This window comes from Lonchura striata, chromosome 1 (genome assembly GCF_046129695.1).
Source record: "Lonchura striata isolate bLonStr1 chromosome 1, bLonStr1.mat, whole genome shotgun sequence".
NCBI classification, from domain to species: Eukaryota; Metazoa; Chordata; class Aves; order Passeriformes; family Estrildidae; genus Lonchura; species Lonchura striata.
Window position 1 is genome coordinate 147,279,016 of NC_134603.1, and position 20,740 is coordinate 147,299,755.

General features: G+C 40.8%; 1 protein-coding gene and 1 long non-coding RNA gene across 3 annotated transcripts in view; one reads left to right on the plus strand and one right to left on the minus strand.

Moving 5' to 3' along the window:
- LOC144247727 (uncharacterized) overlaps positions 1 to 20,740 on the minus strand; it is a 40,155-nt gene that overhangs the window by 4,755 nt on the left and 14,660 nt on the right. The window contains exon 2 of the long non-coding RNA XR_013341286.1: positions 16,303 to 16,414. This is a non-coding gene — a long non-coding RNA (uncharacterized LOC144247727). The remainder of the gene's footprint in view (positions 1 to 16,302; positions 16,415 to 20,740) is intronic.
- VIPR2 (vasoactive intestinal peptide receptor 2) overlaps positions 5,026 to 20,740 on the plus strand; it is a 51,190-nt gene continuing 35,475 nt past the window's right edge. The window contains exons 1-2 of one of the 2 annotated variants that reach the window (XM_021526532.3): positions 5,026 to 5,190; positions 8,345 to 8,447. In XM_021526532.3, coding sequence (XP_021382207.1) covers positions 5,146 to 5,190; positions 8,345 to 8,447 — 148 coding nt within the window. In that variant the 5' untranslated portion in view covers positions 5,026 to 5,145. Of the gene's footprint in view, positions 5,191 to 6,373; positions 6,409 to 8,344; positions 8,448 to 20,740 lie in introns of those variants that run through there. The other variant, XM_021526533.3, reaches the window with a different exon arrangement.

A 20,740-nucleotide genomic window follows, 5' to 3' on the forward strand; every position in this document is an offset into this window, starting at 1 on the left:
ACAAAGACATTTTCTTACTTTTTCTCAGTAAAGTATCATCTCTTGGTATATGAGAGGATACCTCCCTTTAATAAACACTACTTGTATTTTATTTTTCATTTATTTTCTCTTCTGCATTTCCTCATCTATTCTTCTAAAGCCTTTAATGCCACTTTATCAGTTAATTTCTTCTGTAGGTTTTGTGTTTTATCTCTACAGTTTTTTGGGAAGATCTACCCTTTACTTTGAATTTAAAAAAAAATATAAATAAAACCAAACATACTAACTAACCATTACAAAACGCCTAAAACTAATGAGAGAATTTTCATGTTTTCATGTTCAGTAAACTCTCAATAAAAAGCACTGACCAAATCCGTAGCTTTGAAACAAATGAGTTAAAATGACATTAGCCAAGTACTTTTCATTATGCCAAATACCCGACTTCTTTATTTTAAATTTAACCTATAAATTTAAAAGATCAAATACTACTTCACCTACACATGTAAATGTAACTGAATGCCTATTAGTTTAATGAGTATAATAAGGATCTGAGTATAATGGAAATCAGAAAAATTGGATACCCTGGCCAAGAAATTGAAGGAGTTCATTATACTAAAGGGATCACTCTTGCTCTTTTGAAATTACATAGAAGTCTTCTAAATTTGAAAGAGTGGAAGAATAAAATTGCACACTTTACACTAAGTACTGTAGACTACATTCTGTGTCTTCAGTGAACGGCATCCCTGTGCCATTTTCTGACTGAAGATTTCATAGTTATAGACCTCACTTTAAGCAGTGCTGAACTTAAAAAACCAGACAGAAAAGTGTCTTTGTTTTCACTGAATTTCTTTGTATTTGTGATCTGCAGAAACATCTTTTTGTAGCCAAGCCACTTGCACATTACAGAAAGACAATTCCAGAGGGTTCTCCATATGCCTGTCGCTGGCTGGGAATCTCTGCGTTGGGGTGCTGATATTGGCAAACTGCAACTCCACAGGCCTCTGCCAAAAAGTGTTTTGTGGAGCAGTTTGAGCCTCACCACTACAAGATGCACCCTCAGCTACATCATAAAGGTACTCTTCATGGCCAGACACAGCTGGACCCTGTTGGGGATGCTCAGAGGGAGGAGAATGAAAAAGCTGAGGTGAAACACTTGGAGACAGCTTTTCCTTAGAAAATTCTGTGTGGTGTTCCTTCTCTGCTTAGAAAACCACACAGGGTTCAAGAGATTAGGAGCACATAATATTATTGGTAATGGTGACAAAATTTTAGAACTTCTGAACACCATCTGGATCTTCAGATAAAACACAGAGAACCTGAATTTCATTTTCTCCTCTTACTGCAGCTACAGTGTTTGATGCTGGAGAGTTGGACAGAAGCATCACTGTGCTGCTTCTCAAAAGACGGTGCTGCAGGCAAACATCCCCTGGAGGGTGTCCCAGGTCTGAAATGCCACTGTCACAAGGAGGACACATACTGTTTGCCTCACTCAGACCTGCAACTGTCTTTGTTGTATTCTCTCTGATCATTGAGGGAGGCTTAGCAAGATCAAGACACTAAAATTTTGCAGAACTTTAATTTTCTCCAGTATAAAAGATCCAAACTGCACATACATTAGTCGCAATCTTTCTTTCTTGGAAACCATTTCTAAAATCTACTTCCAAGGCTGATGGAATCTTTCCTTAAATAGTTGGGCTGCAGGAAAAAATACCCAAACAAACAACAAAATGCAGGATGACAGTAGAGAATGCCTTTGGGAGATTTAGGAATATCTGATGAAGACCTAGTGTCTTTGAAAAGTGTGAACACCTAGGAGGAGCACTCCTTTGGCAATGAAACTTAGTGCAGCATTCCACACAAACTCTCTGCAGTCTGGAAAGCAGGGCACAAAACACTAGAAACAGCTTGAGCAGCTCAAGAGACAGACACGCCTGCAAGGCACGTTGTTCAGGATGGCTTGTACACATGCTTTGAGGGAAACCCTTCAAAACTTTTCATGCAGTTTAGGTATTTCTGACAACTCTATGTTATGTGAGCAATAATTGTTAGACGACTGAACAAAATAAAACTCTTTAAAAAATGAAAGCAATGGATTTGGAGACTTTATACACAGAACATGGAGATTTGTGAGTAAAATACAAATTTTCAAAGCATCTTGAACTCCATAAACGATTTAAATAAGAATTGAGCTCAAAGGAGATCGGTGTCATTACTTCAGTATGGAAACTCTAAATCAGCCATTTACTGCCAGCACTGTATTAGAGCATTCCAAACAGACAGATGGCCAGGCAGCAAGTAATTGTTACTTACAGCTCTACTGGCATGTACCTTTGCTCAGCAGGCAGATTCTTCCAACAGCTGGAACTGAGGAAAAGCTTTTGGGTCCTGAATGCATTGTGAGAGCAGAGAACTTGCTGTACCTTGGCACTGCCTGCCACTGGGTCCATTGCCCATCACTGAACTTTCTATTTCCACTTTTACTGCCCTCTGAGGAGCACCCAGGCTCAGCTGATCCAAAATATTATTTGTTTCTGTCAAAAGGCATTTACTTCTCTACCACCTCTATTGTGATGAATTTCTGTCCATGTTTTGACTCCATTCTCTCTGTGTGTTTGCAGTCCTGTGCTTCATGGATATCTCCACAAAATTTTTCCTTTTGATTTGACAGTCCCTTCTTTGAAATGTCATCAAATCGACTCTGTCTAAATTTATACGACTCATTTGTTCTTTCATAAACCTATCTGTTCTTTGCTGATTAAGAACCTCAGTCTCATTTGTATTTACCTCTATATATCAACAGCTGTTCTGTTTCATTCTTGTTCTTTTTTTCCCTTCTACATCCATTGTAAGAGAGTGCTGAACTGTGATATGTTTAAGTTAAAAGAACTTGAACCATGATTTCTGGACTTCATCCATCAAGAATTTTTTTTCTTCTTAGGGAAAAATAAGCACTTAGCTATATACAAACAAAAATATTAGTATTTTGTGCATCACCTTCATCTGCTGTCTCTTTCATGTCAGAGTCACTGAGAACAGCAACAGAGGAAAGGGTTGAGAAATAACTGATGATATTTCTTTTCACCTAAAAATGTTGATTCATTGAAAACAAAACATCACAAAATCTGACTGTGTACAATCTTCTGATAGAACAGATGTAAGTTTCAAAATTTCTTTGCTAGTTCTAGAATATGTGGACTATTAATATTTGAGATATTAGTTTCTGTCATTCCACAGAAGGAATAATGATGACAGTTCCCAAGACTGTTTCTACACAGAACGTTAACAGCAATTTGTTAATTGGTTTCCCAGGCTACTCAGCTTCAACAGCCTAATGAATTATTTGCTCGAAGAATTAAACACTGGGGTTTGGTGTCTGGCAACTCTGGTGTCCTCAGCTGCTGGGGCAGCCCAGCTGGGGCACAGCCTGCCTGGTGGCTCCTCTGCACAGGGACTGCCCTGGGGTTTATTGCTGGTGACCCTGATGAGCCTTGGCATGTATTAATTCCACTCATGAGAACGACTGCTCTCTTAGCGGGATGCCAGTCATCACAAAGGGGAAGAAAGGACTTCTAAAGAGACACTACTGGAAGGATTTTCCAAAGCCTTGCAGTAGTGATAAAACATCATCTACTTGTGAATGATAAAAGAAATGGTTTTGAGGTTGTGATTTGGGAAAGACTGATAGCTCTTAAGATATTGTGAGGAGCAGATCCAGGCTGCCTGTGTCAACCAAGAGCTTGAAGAGGAATCTCGGACACCGGTTTCAGGAAATCAGAGGGGTTGCACTGTGCAATTCTCCATGTCTAGGAGTTTTGACCTGAGAGCTTGCCCAGGAAGATCAGAGCTAATGGCATAACCAATCTCCTCTGCAAACCAGCTGTGTCAGTAGATGCAATGGCCCTTTAGTCCATCTGTCACACACAGATCAAAGTCAATCCAAAGAGGTACGCTTTCCTGCTATAATGAGAATACTTACAATATACCATCCTACAAGTTTTTCTTTCTACATTAATGTTTCCCTCTGCTCTCAGCATGCAGGTTGTAATACTGTTAATTAGTTTGTAGTATTTCTTTTTTATTATACCAAAGATGCTATAATTAGGTATTTATTCTTAATATATGAAAATAATTTTGCATACACATTAAAAAATTAAAATTCTCTTTAGCTTTTCTCATAGAAGTATCCTTGCTTTGCTTGTAGCTGGTTATTTTGGGGGTCTATTTAGGAGAGTTTTATGTTGCCTCCTCAGTCCCTTTTAGTACATATACATACATTACAACACATATTAAGTCAATGGACAGGCAACTGTAATATATCCCCATTCTCTGCTAAAAGCAAATATATAAATGCTTCTTTTTCTATAACACAAGGTGTGTGCTAACACGTCACTTAACTGTATATTTTCTATGCCTTGTGAGACAAAACTTAGATCCATGCCTGGTGTAAGCTGCCAGGGAATAACATGGAGTTGCCTTAAACTCTTGGTTCTCTGTTGAGAACTCAGAAAAGAAAAAGAGTTGTGGGGAAGAAAGATACAGCTGTTGCTCTACACAGTGGTAAAACGGGCCCTGCCAGGGATCACTTCACTCGTCCCTCAAGTTTTTCGTGCGTGCCTGGCTTGAGGGGTCTGTGTTTGATGATCTTACTGGTTTCATGGGCAAAAAGCACCCCGGTGCGGGCACCGATGCCCTGCCAGGGCTGGCACCCAGGCTCCCTAGGCGAGGAAAGGGTACTCCGGCACCCGGGAGCGCGCAGCGAGGGGTAAGAAGCACGCAGTGCCCGGCAGCAGCCCGGGGGTGGCGGGGGGCACCTGCGGTGGGCGGGGGGCGTCCCGGCTCGGGGCAGCGGCTCGCAGCTCTGATGGGGGGAGCGGCGGCGGCAGCGAGAGGGAGGAGGAGAAAAGGAAGGCGAGGAGAGGGGCTGGGGAGACACGGGCGGGCGGACAGGAGCCGGGGGCTAGAGGAGGAGCTCCGCGCAGAGCGGCGGCGGGCACGGCCGCGGTCGGGCCGGGAGCTGAGGCGTCGGAGCGGGGCGGGCGCGGGAGCCGGCAGCGGCGGGGGAGCCGGCAGCGGCCCCGGGCCCTATGGTGCCGGGCGGGACCCGGAGCCCGCTCCCCGCCTTCCACCGGGGCCCGCGGGGCGCCTGCGAGCGGGCACCAGGCGGGCATGAGGACCCTGCCCGTCCTCCTGCTCTCGCTCTGCTGGAGCCTGGTAAGTCTCACACTCAGCCCGCCCGGGGCACAGCCCGCCCTGGAGCACCGCGGGCCGGGCTGAGCGCTCGGCTCGTACCTGCGGAGCCCTGCGGAGCCCTGCGGAGCCCTGCGGCCGCTCCCGCAGCTCGGCGGGGCGGGCGCTCGGCGCGGCAGGTGCGGGGCCCCGCGCACAGCCCCGCCACGGCGCTGCCGCTCTCCGCCGGCCGCCGGCCGAGAACGCGACGGCAGCCCCGGCGCTCCCCGTGCGCTCCCCGTGCGCTCCCCGCCGGGACCCCCGGCGCTTCCTCTGCGCTCCCCGCCGGGACCCCCGGCGCTCCCCGTGCGCTCCCCGCCGGGACCCCCGGCGCTCCCCGTGCGCTCCCCGCCGGGACCCCCGGCGCTCCCCCTGCGCTCCCTGCCGCATCCCCCCGGCGCTCCCCCTGCGCTCCCCGCCGGGACCCCCGGCGCTCCCCCTGCGCTCCCTGCCGCATCCCCCGGGCGCTCCCCGTGCGCTCCCTGCCGCATCCCCCGGGCGCTCCCCGTGCGCTCCCCGCCGGGACCCCCGGCGCTCCCCGTGCGCTCCCCGCCGGGACCCCCGGCGCTCCCCCTGCGCTCCCTGCCGCATCCCACGGACACGGTCCCAGCTCGCGGAGCCGCCGCTTGATCGCCGCGGTTTTCCCCGCAGCCGGTGGACGCCGCTTGTTTGCGAGGAGTTTTCACGGAGCGCCGCCCGGGAGCGGTCCAGAGGCCACTAACCACCGTCGTGGGGGGAGAAGCCCCATATTCACAACTGCTCTGTAATATGTACAATGGGATTGAGATGTACAAAGTAGTCAGAATATTGAAGTCTTCTTTAGGGCGCCTGCTTTTATCATCTTTATATTTTCAGGCGTTTCTCAAATAGTTTGTAAAAGTCAGTTACATTGATGGAAATACGATACACACAAAAAAACTTAAGCCTTTTAAATGTTTTTGCTACTGTGTGTAACACTAGAAGTCGGGAAACCATTCTGAAGGTCAGTGCAAGCTGCTTGTTAGAGGAAATGTTTATTCATCAAATTGTTGGTCTAGATGCTTCAGAAATTGTTAAGCTGCTTAAAATGCAGAGAAACTCCTGAGCTGGATTTCCAGCTCGGTGTGCACCTTTACATGCGGTTCTGTATTCACCAGTGACTAAGGATAACCTACCACTGGTTAAGCAGAGGGAAATATGGATGAGCACAAGTCCTAAAGAGTGGTGAGTGCCCTCAAAATTTTGATGTTTCGGGAGGTGGTCAGAGTCACATCGTCTGGAACACTAAATCTCTTTAGCTTTGTGAAATCCCTCTGAATGAACTGGATGTATTAGAACATAGTATAGTACAGATTATAGTATTAGAACTGGATGTATAGTACAGTTTAGCATGTAGCCCAGCTGTGAAAAGTAATATGCTGCCTTTGGGTAGTAATGAATTTTTAACAAAACTTTACTATTAATCACTGATATTTCAGAAGTGTCAGAAAGAGAAGTTGTTCACTCATCAGGCTTCTTAATTGCAGTAGCTATTTGGACTTATCCTTCATTTAGTTAACTTTTTTATTTATTGAACCTTCCTTTCCAAGACCCAGTAATTGTAATACTTCTTGATGAGTAGGAAATCCACTGTCAGTTACTGAGTGTTTGCACTTGGAAATGAAAAGTAGACAAAAATTAGTTTTATGAAAGGGAAGTGCTATTAAAAAACATTATGTACGCATGGGACTTTTATTTTACATGGCCACTATCTGCAAAAAGGATTATACATACCAAAATGTAGATATTTTCAGTATAATGCTGAACTTTAAATTACAAATTCTAGAAATCCTCATTTATGTGAAATATGTGTCTTTGAAAGGAAAAGAATGCACTTGTATAATTTCAATACTCAACATAGAGAAAAGACATGGAAAGGGAAGTCAGGTTCTGATGCTGCAGACAGTGAAATGAGACATATGGAGAAGAGACAGATTTTTGTGAGTTTTCATAACAGCCCCTGCTGTTATGCTTATGGCTCTTGCACTGTATTTTTAAAAGCTGTGCAAGTGGTTTGTCCACAAAAAGACTGCAGCATCATCGGGTTCTCAGTCCTAACTCTGGATCCGAGGTTCTGGGCCCAGAATCACAACTTAATTAATTATAAACATTTTTTTAAAACTGCTGTGTCATGCATCAGATATCATTACCAGATTGTGTTATTAAATGTCTCCTAAAATATGTGAAAGACAGAAACTTGGAGAGAGACCACCTTTTTCTTGGTAATTACAAGTGTGAGGTGTGAGGATGACTGAAATGCTGCATATTCCCGCTTTATTTATTTAAGATGTGATTTCATTTGAGCTTATCAAACTGTCCCACCAGCTCCATTGATGTTTCCAGCTTTTCCATTTGTCACCTCCTGCAGTAATTTCTCCCATGCAGTCTCTTTCAGACTCCATGTGTTTCTCAGTACGGCTCTGACTGCCTCTGAATTCAGCTGACCCCAGTACAATTTTCCAGGGTCTCATTTCTCTCTCCAGTACTGCTGCATTCCTGTTTCTTCCTGTGGACATATATAAACTTTTCTGAAAACCAAAGAACTGAGGGCAGGGCTTTGAACCAGTAAAGACTTTAGTGCTTTAATTTTTTAAAAGTGGGGTTTTCTTCCTGTGTAGAATTTGCTTGAATCAACTAATCATGATCTGGGGCCTTCAGGAGATAAAACATACATGGTGGAAAAGGGTGGGAGAAAACCAGAATTTACCATGTCAAAGAGAATGAAGTTTGATCAATTTTCATGTTCTGTGATTTGTATTAAACTTTCAGCTCCCTAGCTTACTACAAAAGGGGAAAAGAGCAAATGTATCTACTCTCCTTTTTCAGTTTCAGCTCAGAGATTTTCTGGAGAAAAAGATCTGGTGGCACAATATTGAGGAATGCATTAGAAAGTTAAATAAATGCTACAGGAAGAAGCCAGTAGATTGTTTCAACATTTTGTTCTGAAAAGTCAATGTGTGAGAAGCTAAAATGGCTTGAGTGTGCCTAGCTTGGGTGAAACGCGTGCCAGTTAAAGTTGTGGATTTCGTTATTGGTAGTTGCATTCTTCATGAAGCATTTTCATTCTAGTTTCAAGACATTAAGACATTCAATTAACAACCCATTTGTTAATTTGACACAGGTGAATGGTGTCCATCCAGAATGCAGATTTCAGCTGGAGATTCACAAAGAGGAAACCAGGTGCATGGAACTTCTAAAGAATGCAAAGCCAGTGGACTACAAGGGTAAGAAGCCTGTAATGTAGAGATAACTGGTGTACTGAAGATTTTCTCTCTTTACCTTCATTGTGGTTGCGGTTTCTGTAGTTGTTTGAACCGTGCTTGGGATTTTATGGTTTTTAGAATTTATGCAATTTTTCATTAAATGTACTGCTGCAGCAAGCATGTTGGTGAGAGGTTTGCAGGTGCTAAGAATGCCCTGGCTGGGACACCAGCTGGGAGCAAACACATTCTTACGTGCTGAGAAGTTGTTGTAGCATTTTCTGACTGGCAGAGCAGCTGTGATGACAGGACCAGCAGGAAGAGCAAATCTGAGGGAAAGCTCAAATCTGGATCCAAGCATCTCTCCCTAGCTATGGCTGAGAGCAAAGTGCTAGTGGCAGGAAGGATCTCTGGGTTTCCCAAGTGTGCAATGTTTCAGACTGAAGGCCAGATTCACACCTAGAGGAACATGGAGTCATGCAAAGGGAAAACTGGACACTCATGTTATGCCCAAAACCTCAACTCTCTCTGTCACTTTATTCTTTTCATTTTCTTTCTGCATGAAAGACAAATATATAGCTAGTGATACAGCAAACTGTAATTTAGTGGAAGGAAGAATAGTAGATGTAGAGGTTTTTGTTACATTTTTGGGCTTGGGGTTTGTTTGGTGTGGGTGTTTTGGTGGGATGTTGTTTTTTTGGGTTTTTAGATTTTATTAGATTTCCTTCCTACATTTTCATGGGAGGAGAAGAAAAGTTTATGGAAAAATAACACTTGTAAGTTGAAGCTGCTGTTAAAGCCATTTGTTCAGCAAGTGGAATAAAAAGGTGACAGATAAATTCAGATTGTCAATACGTGGTTTATTTGGGCTTTTTGTGTCCATTTTGTTTTGAATACACCCTGATGACTGACTGTGGGACCTCAGAGACCTGCCATCTGCATGAGTCTCAGCTTATGATGCTTGTTCCACCTCTCTTTAATTTAAATGTGTAACTTTCTCAGTGCACATCTAATACTAATTTGTATAAAAAAATTCAAAGGGTCATCAACAGTTTGTATTCTGATTTCTCCATTTTATTAATCAAGATCAGTAATTTAAAAAAATGCAAAATATTACTGGAATAATCTAAATTTAAGGCTTTTATTTATATATGAGTGGTAAAGAAAGATGACTGTTACATAAATAATACTAGTGTAAAGCCACATGGAGAAATAATTAGTAGGCCAGCTTAATGAATTAAATCATGAACCAATAAATTCCTTGTTAGCTGTTACATGGCTTTGAAAGTAAAGCTTCCCTCAAGATACACTTTTGTAATCCAGATGCTGGACTACTCCAAAGGTATCTTTGTGCTTTACACCTGTTTTATTTTGGGTTCCCAGAGGAAGAAAGAAGTTTGCTGTCAGTATTTTCTTCCCAGCCTCTTTTCACTGGGAAAAGGGTGCCTCCTGAAGTAAAACTGCTGTGAAAGAAAACTTGTATCTTGGAAGGACACAGGATGATGTTGATTCAAACCTGCAGACAGTGGCAAAAGAGCAGTGAAAGAATTTAGAATATTTTTTGAATGCCCATCTGAAAATAAAGGAATATTTCATTTTGTTGGACACTGGAATAAAGCCCCTGCTTTATGAAAACTGCATGTTTAATAGTACAGGAGAATTTGTTCTATGCTTTCTGTTACAGATACCCTCACCAAGAACCTCCAGTGAGTAGCCTATGTTAAATATATGCATTTACATTTACAAAAATAGACATTCTCTGTGTGCCCTTGTTTTCCTAGTAGGCTCTCTGTAATCATCCAAAGAAGTAAGGACTCTTTTGAACAGCAATACTCTGACTGCTGAAAAAGTAGAATTACTAAAGAAAATTGACAAGCTGGAACTAATCCAAATTGTAGCTCCACGTGTAACTTGTAATACATTTGGAACATAATTCTTTACAATAAATTCCCAAATGCTATTCCACTTTTTCTTGAATGTGGAAGATGGTTGTACTTGTCATACTTTTCTAGCTTTAGTGTGTGCTATCTGACTTACAAAAGCTGTTAATGAAATCTTCTGAAGGAGCTGTCTTGATCTTGAAAATAAGGGTTCCCTGAGCTTTTCCACAGAAGGCTTGGACTGCCATTATCAGAATCAGTGGGAATCTTTTCATTTATTCATTGGGCATCTGGGAAACCTTTGCACCTTTATGCCACATGGTCCAGAATTTGGCTGGCATGCACAGCTTCTGAATTCTGGAGGATCCAAATTGAGTGGGACAAGGAGTTTCTTCTTTGAACTAGATGACAATTTTGTATTAAATATCTGTCGTCACAGGTCCCTGGCCAGGTAATAATTAGCATTGACTCCATGATTCTGAGAAGCCTGATCAATTTATTTATTATTCTATCCTTATTAGGAAACCCACTACTTTTATAGACAGTTACAATACAGCTGGACCTAATTGGTCCTCCAGTCCAAACACCATCATCACCATTGCTAATTAAGAAACCACCCTTTAATAAAAAAATCTTCATAACACATTCCACATGTTCACAGCAACAGGTGCACCAAGTGAAGATAAGAATTGTTTATCATTCTTTGATCTTCTCACAGCCTTCCCCAGGATAATGCCTGGGAAAGTTGTGCCTGTTTCTCTCTGTGGCCAGAGGGCTGCTGCTATGAGTATCTTATCTCATCTTCTCAGCTCCCAGTTAGGGAGGCAAAAATGAAACATTTAAGGGTTATTTGGGTTTCTTTGACATGATAAAATGATCTTACACCTGAGCTGTCTCAAGACATGGGCTGAAGAATTTTGCTGAATAATTTTTGCATTGCACCTAAAATCACTGACTATGAAGGCTATAAAGCACTTCATGGCTTAATAAAACAGTGGTGTGTTTGGCAAAGAAACATTTTATAAAGACAGCATAAGCATCCTTTGAACAATGCTAAGGATATGCTGAAACCAAGGGACTGAGTTGGTCTAAATTCTGTTCATTTGCCAATGTCAAACTGTGAGACACCCAAACCACTTGCTTTGCACCCTTTGGGGGATTTTCAGGCATTAGCACATACTTTTCCATTAGTGGACAGCATTACACTCCATTTAGGGGAGAAGTCACTCTCCAAACTCCTGTGGCAGTGCTTTCCTCTCTGTAGTGCTCTTTAGAACATCTGGTTGTTTATTTTATGAAGACTGCATTAGCTTCTATCCACATTTGTTGTCTTCTTTCCTCCCATAATTTGGTCCCTGAGATGTGGATGCACCTTAGCTGGAAGCCTAGGAGAGGTTCTTCTATCTTTAGGCACATTTCTTTATTTTTGAAAGGCAGATGAATTGCATTCTAACTAGCTCATAATAGCTACAGATTTTTGAGGTCTATATGGAAAAAAAAAAAACCAGATTTGTTTTTTATCAGCTACCAATGGCTTGTCTTCTAACAAAAAAAAAAAAAAAAAGTTCCCAAGAAGAGTGATTTAAAATACGTAAAAATTGTCCTTCTGCAAATTTCTGCCTTTATTGAGTTTTTAGAATTTTTCCTTATAAAGTAACTAGCTCATTTCTCTTTATCTTCAAGTGAAAAAATGAAATCTTGTGGTCCAAAATGTTAAAACTCAGAAGATTTTTTAACACGGCACTACAACAAAAAGTTCTAAAAAATATTTCATTATGAAAAGAAGTTTAGGGACTTTTGTTTCATTTTGGACTGAGTGGCTGCACAGTTAAATGTGTGTTTTCAGATTTTAATTTCCAAAATATGTTTTTGTTAGACCCATATGTCAGACAACATTTCTAATTCTAGATATGACTTTTTAACTTTAAGAAAGGGATGTAGACAAAAAGAAAAATGGCTTTGGAAAGAATTTCATAAACCTCTCAAAGAGAAGCTTCATAATGCAGCTTGTAATAGGAAATTAAAAGAGACAAGACGCCAAAATGATGCTCTCAGTTATTCTTAAGTTTAAAGAAAGAGGGACAAATATTGCTGTGCAATCCAATCTCCTGAATTGCACTGTCAATAGAATTTTCCTCAGTGATTCCAGCACTGAGTTCATGATCTTGTGGGTGAAACAGAGCTCTTCAGAACAGTGGGATGAACATCCCAGTGTCAGACCCATGGCAAGCTGCCCAGAAGTTAAATATCTGACTAGCTTACCTGTTAAGGTTGTTTTTACAGGAAGAAAGGTGCATATTTTGCATTTACACGCCCCCACACCTTTGTGTATAATACACACCCCTCTCTCTTTAGCTACACCAACGTGATCCCTCTACCCCCCATGTCAGTAAAGAGGAGACTGACACAAAGCCAGGTGAGGCCTTTCTTCTGCTACATGAACAGGAATCTCCTCAAGGTTCTCCCTTTCTTATGCTCCCTGTCTCATCAAGGTCTTGCATCAGGTTTTGTTTAGTTTTGAAGCTATTTTCTCTGTAAAATTAATCAGACTGCAGTGGTGCTGGCAGTCCTCTGAGGTAGCATTCAAAGCAGAATTAAATGAGATGGTGGGGTCATGGAACTTCTTTCATGCAGCACCAGTAACTCTTGGAAGCACAGCTTCAGCTTCCTTAAATCTCTGTGCTGCTGCTTTTGCAGGTATAGTACATGTACATTGCTACTTTTTAGTTCACATATTTTTTCTTTTTTTTTTTTTTTCTTTTTTTTTTTTTTTTCTTTTTTTTTATGTTTTGGCTTTCACTGATCGAAGTGTCATCATTAATGACACCACATAAATCTGACCCTTATGGTATTGACAATGTCTGGGCTTTGTGGAAGCTGTTCTTAAATATCTGAGGGCAGAAGAGAGGCAGAGCTCTGTCTTTTAAGGAGGCTTGGTGAGAAAGGTGAGAAAGCTTGAATGAAATGAGTTGCCTACTGGAAAGTAATTTACTGTAAATAAAATTATGAAGACCAAGAAAATGTCCTGATCAGCCTCATTCAAAAATCTCACATAATAAAATTTATTAAGAGTGACAATAACAAACCCTTTTGGAAAGTAAGAGAAGCACCAGATGCCCAAAATTATTTTGAAGACATGAAATTTCTGCTCTACCCAAATGTAAATAGAAATTTGGCGGTAGACACTAATATATGGCATTTGTAGCCCTGAAGAAGGAAAATGCACATCCATAAGTGAATTTATTGTGTTTTCAGGAAGATTCTGAAGGAAATACTGCCCAGCATAGTCTTGCACTTCAGTCCTGATAAGGATAGCTGTGGTCATGGTAGCATATTCTCCATCACATCCAAAGTGAAATACTACAAAGAAGGAATTTTGAGTACCAAAACACTGAAAGAGCTTCAGCTAATACAACAAATAGCACACGGGTTAGACATAATACATACTAGCAGAAATATGCGGTCCTACTTCTTAATAGAGACATTTATGTTTTGTGGTAGGGTTTATATGAACAGGAGATTGATTTTTAATGGTAATTTTCAAGAATGTACAGCATGTCAGAACTGGGGCAACATAAAGATGAAGGTACCTCTTGCAGCATTGGCTATATACACATTAATATATTTGCATAAGAATAGAAAAGAATGTTCTTATGGTAAGATCATCATGATGTTCAGTCAAAAAAATAAATTATCTTGTCTTCAAAGGACATTTTGAGTAATTGGAAAGCAGGATTTACCTGGAAAATTCGGATGAAAATTTGTTTTCTTTTTTGAGAAGGATTTTTTCCAAAGTTTTAGCTGGCAACTTCCATATTTCCCCACAGTACCCTAAAAATATGTAAATTTCATTAAGTACAAGCTAGCCAATATATTTTTGATTGTCCAAAGAGAAACTATTATTCAAAAGGGAAACAAGACTTTTCTTCTGGAGCATTTAATTTCACTAAAATCCAGAAATCCCTTGGAAATCTTGGAAACCATATTTTTGCCATTCCTGATAGTAGAACTGGCTTTTGAAGAACCCACAAACTTCAAATATTTTAGGTTAATATGAAATAAACTCTATTGTTTTCATCATTCTGTTTAAACTAGTCCAACCTGATGTATACTGTAGAATTTCACATTTCTGTTTGCAGTTGTTGACCAGAAATGAAGAATTTTTACACTGGAGTTTCCTCAGTGTTTCTGAGTAATTGGGGCTGCTCCTAGACCCCAGTGTGGGCAGTGTTTGTGTTGTCACAGGACTGCAGGCAGGCAGAGGGCTTTGGGCAGCCAGGGTCTGCAGCTCCTTCCCCCTGGCTCATGGCAGCTCCAGCCCCAGGCAGGTGTCACCTCCCTGGGACAGGGACATCAGCCTGCAGAGGAGAGCCAGGACCCAGCACAGGCACCAGGGCTGCCAGAGCCCTGGGATGGCTGGGCAGGGCTGCAGTGCAGGGAGGGGGAGAGGAAGGCACAGGCTCTGAGGAGGATGAAGGCAGCTGCAGCCCCATCCTGTGGGAACTCAAAATGTCTCTCAGACATTTTTAGAGGTTCCAGGCCTTGGTCAGAGGCTTTCTAGACCCCGGCAGGCAGCTGGAAACAGCTGTGATTTTGAGTTTGAGCTATGGAATGAGTTACTAAGTTTGTAAGTGGAACAAGCAGTCAAAAAAGGTTAGATAATATAGTAAAAGTAGTTACAAAACAGAGGGGAAATTTTTTTTTAGTATTGTACAGGGGAGTTTTAACACTTGTACAGGGGAGTTTTTACTTTATACATGGGGGTCAGAAGTTCTAAGATGGAGGAAAGTGGGCTGATCCTGTTCTTCCTCCTTCTTCTTCCTTGCCTCCATGTTCTTGGTGATGTTGGCACTCACAGATTGGTTTAGAGTAGAAAAGCGCTTTGTAATATAGGTAGTAGGTATTAGAGGAAAACTATAAACATGTAATACGTAATATATCATATAAAAGACAGCAGCAGCCCTGGGCGGGGGGAGAAAAAAAGAAGACAGCAGACAGAGAGGATGTCAGGGTGTGTGTGTCTCTGCCCAGGCCACTGACCAAGCAGCTGCAGCCCAAGAAGACAATCTTTTAGATAACTAACAATAAACTGCCTTGAGACCAAACAGCAAGAGCCTGTGCAGTTTTTCATTGGAAGCAAGGGTTAGAGGAAGAATTTCACCACCACATGGGACCCCAGAGTAAGGCCAAAGTTCTCACACCATCCCAGCCTGTTTGTGCTCTTAGAGCCCTGGCAAAAGCAAGTGGGAAATACCCTCAGTGAGGCAGCATGGGGCAATAGCCTTTTTTGGGACTGTCTCATTCCTATTCCCACTCTAAGCTGTTCTGCTTGCTCCCAGTTTGCTACTTGGGCAGCACCTCCTTTTCGTTTCTTTTTTATCACTTATGTGAAAATGCAGAAGGAATGTCAGTCCATATATGTTCATAAATTCCCATGCGACCTAAGTTCCATGCTGTGGCACACAGACCTGCAGTCCAGAAATCATTGCCCATAAGAGGTGAGATGGCTCCTGCTCTGCCAAGTACAAAAATCAAAACATTGAAAAATAAACCCTAGGCTAGCTGTCGACTTTCTGACTCATTTTCAAAGCACTCTGTTGGTGGGTTTTTTTTTTTTTCATATTTTATGCATGCGTAGACAGTTTTGAAAAATGCTAAACGTCTTTTGGAAGTGACAATTTTTAAGTCCAAATACAAACTGCCACCTAGTGGTTATATATATTTATAAAAGGTGTCTATAAACAAAATTCTCCAGCACAAGCCCCAGTGTTTCATGTCTTTATAGACAAAGAAGCACACGTAGGTAAGTGAACTTGCTGCTCAAAGACTGGATCTCAAAAAGCAGGATGATGAATGTGGTGGCAGCACTTATGTAAGCTGAAGAAAATGGGAAACAAAATGTTGTTTATAGTCTGTTATGTTTCCTTTAATTATGAAGTATCTGCAAATGCATGACAAGCATTAAAGACCAAACATTCAAATAAAGTAAGTGATCTCACTGAAAGCTGACAACAGCATCTGCAGCATCCTCTGGAGGAGCAGGAGAAGAGACTTTTGGGCGAGTCGCTGAGCAAAGGTTTTCAGGGAAGTTTGGTTGTTTCCTTGGATGTCCTGTGAAGAACACATCAAAGAAATAAATGGTGCAGATGAAGACATTGAAAAGGGATCGTTCTATACAGGCTGCAGGACTGTTCTTCTTCACACCACAGAATCAGGGATCAAGAACCGTCTTTCTTTCTTCCTTTGCTCATTTTGTTAACAGCTGTTAATGGCTTAACCCCAGAGATCAACCCAGACCCTCACAGGCACTCTCTCATCAGCAGGACTGGGGAGAGAATTGGGAAGGTAAAAGCTGGAAACTTTTGTGTTGAGCAAAGGACAGCTTAACAGGGAAAGCAAAAACCCACTGCTCAGCACAAATCCAAAACACAGCCCTGTATTAGCAGTTGTGAAGAAAATTAACTCTATCCCAGCCAGAACCAGCCCAATAGTTAAAGAAAAGGCTAAAGAATATAATAATAAACATGCAGAAAAAGTTGAGGAGCTAACACAAATCTAAGCTGAACTGACTTTTTATGTGTGCGTATCAAAGTGAAAGGGCAAAAACACTCAACACTTGAGAAATTATTGAAGCACGGTGAAAACATGGAGACTAAATCTAATAATGAACATAAAAGAAAAAAATATGTACATTAAAGTACGTCTGGGTACTTAGAATACTTTAAAAATAACATAAATAAAAATTACAGACATTATAGGAAATAAACATTGGAGCAATTAGTTTCACCTTAAAAGTGAGCTACAGAAAGAAATAGAAAGCTAACTATAGAAAGTATAATTTTACTGGTAAAATTGTTATCAGAACTAGAATGTAAAAGTTTATTTAAACCTAAAAATATGAATATTTTTTTACCTGACTTAATATCCTTCAGAGACAGTAGGAAGCAGGTCTATATATGTGAGAGATGGGTAAAATTTCCAAAAATGAGACCTTAAATAATGATTTTATGAGTGATGCACTGATGGATGACAGTCGAGAAATCCTAACACTGAATGAATTAATGTCTGGACAGAGAATTGTAGAGTAGAGAGGAGACTACCAAGTTGGATCGAGTTAGATACCCTATGTAGGGAAACAGAAACATTTAACATAGCATTTACCACACCTTCACTTCTCAGCAGAGTGGGAAGCATAGACTAAAATAAAGCACATAAAGCACCATAGACTGCTTTGTGGTGGCTGGAAAGAAACAGGCAATTGTCGGGAGCAATTAATCTGGCCTAATTTCATGTGTTTTAAGGTGAAGTCAAGTTACTTGTATCCCACCTCTGCATAAGGATATGTTTTCCTAAGAGAAAAAGAAGATATATGAATGCAATATTGTTAAAAATCTGCAGTAATTGGAAGAAGGGTGAAGTGAGGGAAGGTGTGATTTGAAAGCCCAGAAGGTGCATTGCTGGTTAGTTGTAATTCTAGCAGTAATTACACCAGTAATACCATTTCAGCATTCAGACTAGACCAGTTTTCAGATGCCCACTGTAGTCATTCAGTGACTATGAATGCCTCCAGGACATTTCAGCAGTTTTCTCAGATGTCCTGTACCATTATCAATAAGCCCATAGATATACATAAACTGAGGCTTAATGTTCTTGGAGTTCTGGTGACAGCCACTTCAGTTTCACTCACATGATTTGTGATACATTTAAATGTAGTCTACATGTGGGAAATACGTCTTTGGTGTTACTTCATCCATTTGATTTGAGGGATCTGAAATGCTACCACTCTCTCCTGGGCCATAGATGCCTGTAAAGTCCTAAATACTGAGGAAAAATAAAGGAAAAAAACATTAGTGACTTGTAATGTTTTGAACATCAGAAGCTTATATAATGAGTTCCTTCCAGCAAGCTTTGAGATGTGATAAATTGTGTTGATTAATTTTGGTAGCAAATGGACTTTAACTTCAATTTTTCTATATAGCATTCCATGCAATTGAGGCTTGAATAAGATTTTCAAGTGTTTTCTGTGGAAAACATAGCAAGGGAGCTCTGAAGTCCATACTGTTCAGCTGCCTGTTTGGCAAAACCTTAGCCCAGTCAATATACAGCAACATAGGAAAAATTTATAAAGGCCTCTGAGTTGCTTGCAAATTACTGTAACAAGCCCAGCGTTTTACAGAGAGTGGAGTAAACAAAAGGGAAAATTTCAGAAAGTCCTCAGCTTCCATGGGTGTGCATGAACAGTTTCATGACTCATCTTGGCTCTCACTGTTAGTAGAAATGGCATTGAAATAAAAATGTCTGAAGTCTTACAAGATGATAATTATTCTTGTGTACTCCAGGGCTTGTTTATGCTGGCTCAGGCGGTCCATCAATCAAAGCCAAAATAATTTCATTTTGTCACTGTAGTTCTGAGTGCTGGCAGATGAACCAAATAGTTTCTTTGTCTTTCTGATTACTTGTATGTCGTGTTATTGATGTTGGTTTTGGCTTAAAATCAGTTGGGGAGGAAACATGACCTGAATTGGTTCAGGTGAAAGTTCTTTTACTTTGAGTAAGTGCTTGTGCTGCATCATAGAGATTTGAGCTTGATTTTGACCCAGAACTGCAGCTCAGGAAGGACCTAAGCATGTTGGAATTCCATTTCAAAGGCTCTGAAGGTGACCTGCTCAGTGTAAACCTCTGAAATTGTGTACAGATGGCCAAGCCACAATCAGAGATCTCTCAGGGATTCTGTTGGTAACGCCAAGAGGGGCTGGTGCAGGACACAGGGCAGTGGAGGATGAGGCATTATGGTATCTATGCATAGAGACAAACTTTGTGAAGTGTTCTATTTAGTAATCCCTTATTTTTGGTATAATATTTCTAAATATAGAACAGATGCTGCATTTAGAACTGTACAATCCTAAGAGGAGTGAAGACCCAATCGCCATAAGCAAGTGAATCCTCTAGAGAATTGCACTTCCCTGGGAAACTGTATGAAGAGTACTCTGTGGAATTGGTGATCAAATGCAGAATTTTCCCCATAATCCTCCTCTTGTCTTCATTTATCATCTCCAAACCTTGTTCTTGTGCCACTCAGAGGCTCCCTCACAGCTATCACACTTGGGTGGATGTTTCCAAAGGAAAGCAAGGCCCCTGGGAACACTGTGCCACTGGCTTTCCTTCTGCAGCTAGGACATAGCCCTGGGACAAATCCAGCTGCTGGTCCTGTTACACATTCTTTGCTTCTCTAGTTTATGTGTGCTTTGAAAGTAATTTAAACTTTGAAAGCAGGATGCTGCATATTTTAAGTCAACACAAGCTGTCCAAGTTTAATCGCACTAAAAAGTTTTCTACAAATACAGAACTTCTAAATATTCCTTTTCAAGTTTCATTTAACTCATGTGGCTTGATTTTGGGCATGACCTCACTAGCACAGAATAAACTAATAATGAATTGCTAATACTAGAAATATTCTGAAGAATAATATGGCTATGAGTGGTTCCCAATCCAGGTTTTATGTTCTCTACTGAAAGGAACAAACTGTCCCTTATACTGCTAGAAATCTTATGGAGATAACACCAGTGGTATAATAGTTTGATTTCTGTCTTTAACATTAATTACAAATTAAAATTTTTAATTGCCTTATCTGAAGACATAAATGCCCAGAATTTGGCACAATTTCTTTTTTGTTAAATAACTTGAACTGAGATAATATGAATAACATTTCCTTACTTCTTTGTCCTTCAAGGCTTGTGTTGACCAACTTTCATAGTTCTTTGCTTAGCTGAGAAGATAAGCATTACAAAAATATCTATAAAAATATAAAAAATATTAAAAATGTCTTTATTTTTAAAGAACACCTTTAAACAGGGCATGATTGAGCCAAATGCCTATAGCAGCTATAGGAAGATTTACACTCATTCACAAGACACAGCCTTTGAGCCACATTGATATGGATATCAACATGGGCAAAGCTGTAGCAAGTTACTTTCTACTTGGAAGCATTTGCTGCCACTAAAATATGTCTATGAGATTTGAAGGCCCCCTGCCCTTCCTTAAACCAATATATAGAAGAATTCTTTGTTCAAATGTCTGGTTTTCAGTTTGAGAGATTATTCTGTAAATCCATGCCTGTTGTTCCAAACACTCTCCAATCAGGATGAATAGCTATCATATATGGTGCTGAGTCCAATGACCTACTTACATATTTATTTGTGATGTTCAATCTGCTTGATAGAAAACTCCATTTTAACTGTAATTAAGAAATTCTCAAAATGTTACAATTCTTAATAATCCATATCAATGCTCAGGAGTTACTTTTTAATCTTTCTTATTTTTTCTTAGCATCCTCACATCACAATGACATTGTTTTAATGAGAAATTTTGCAAACAATGTATTAACTGACTTAAAAACTGGCTGGTTAATTAGCAGCCTCTTATGATTCCTTTAAAGTT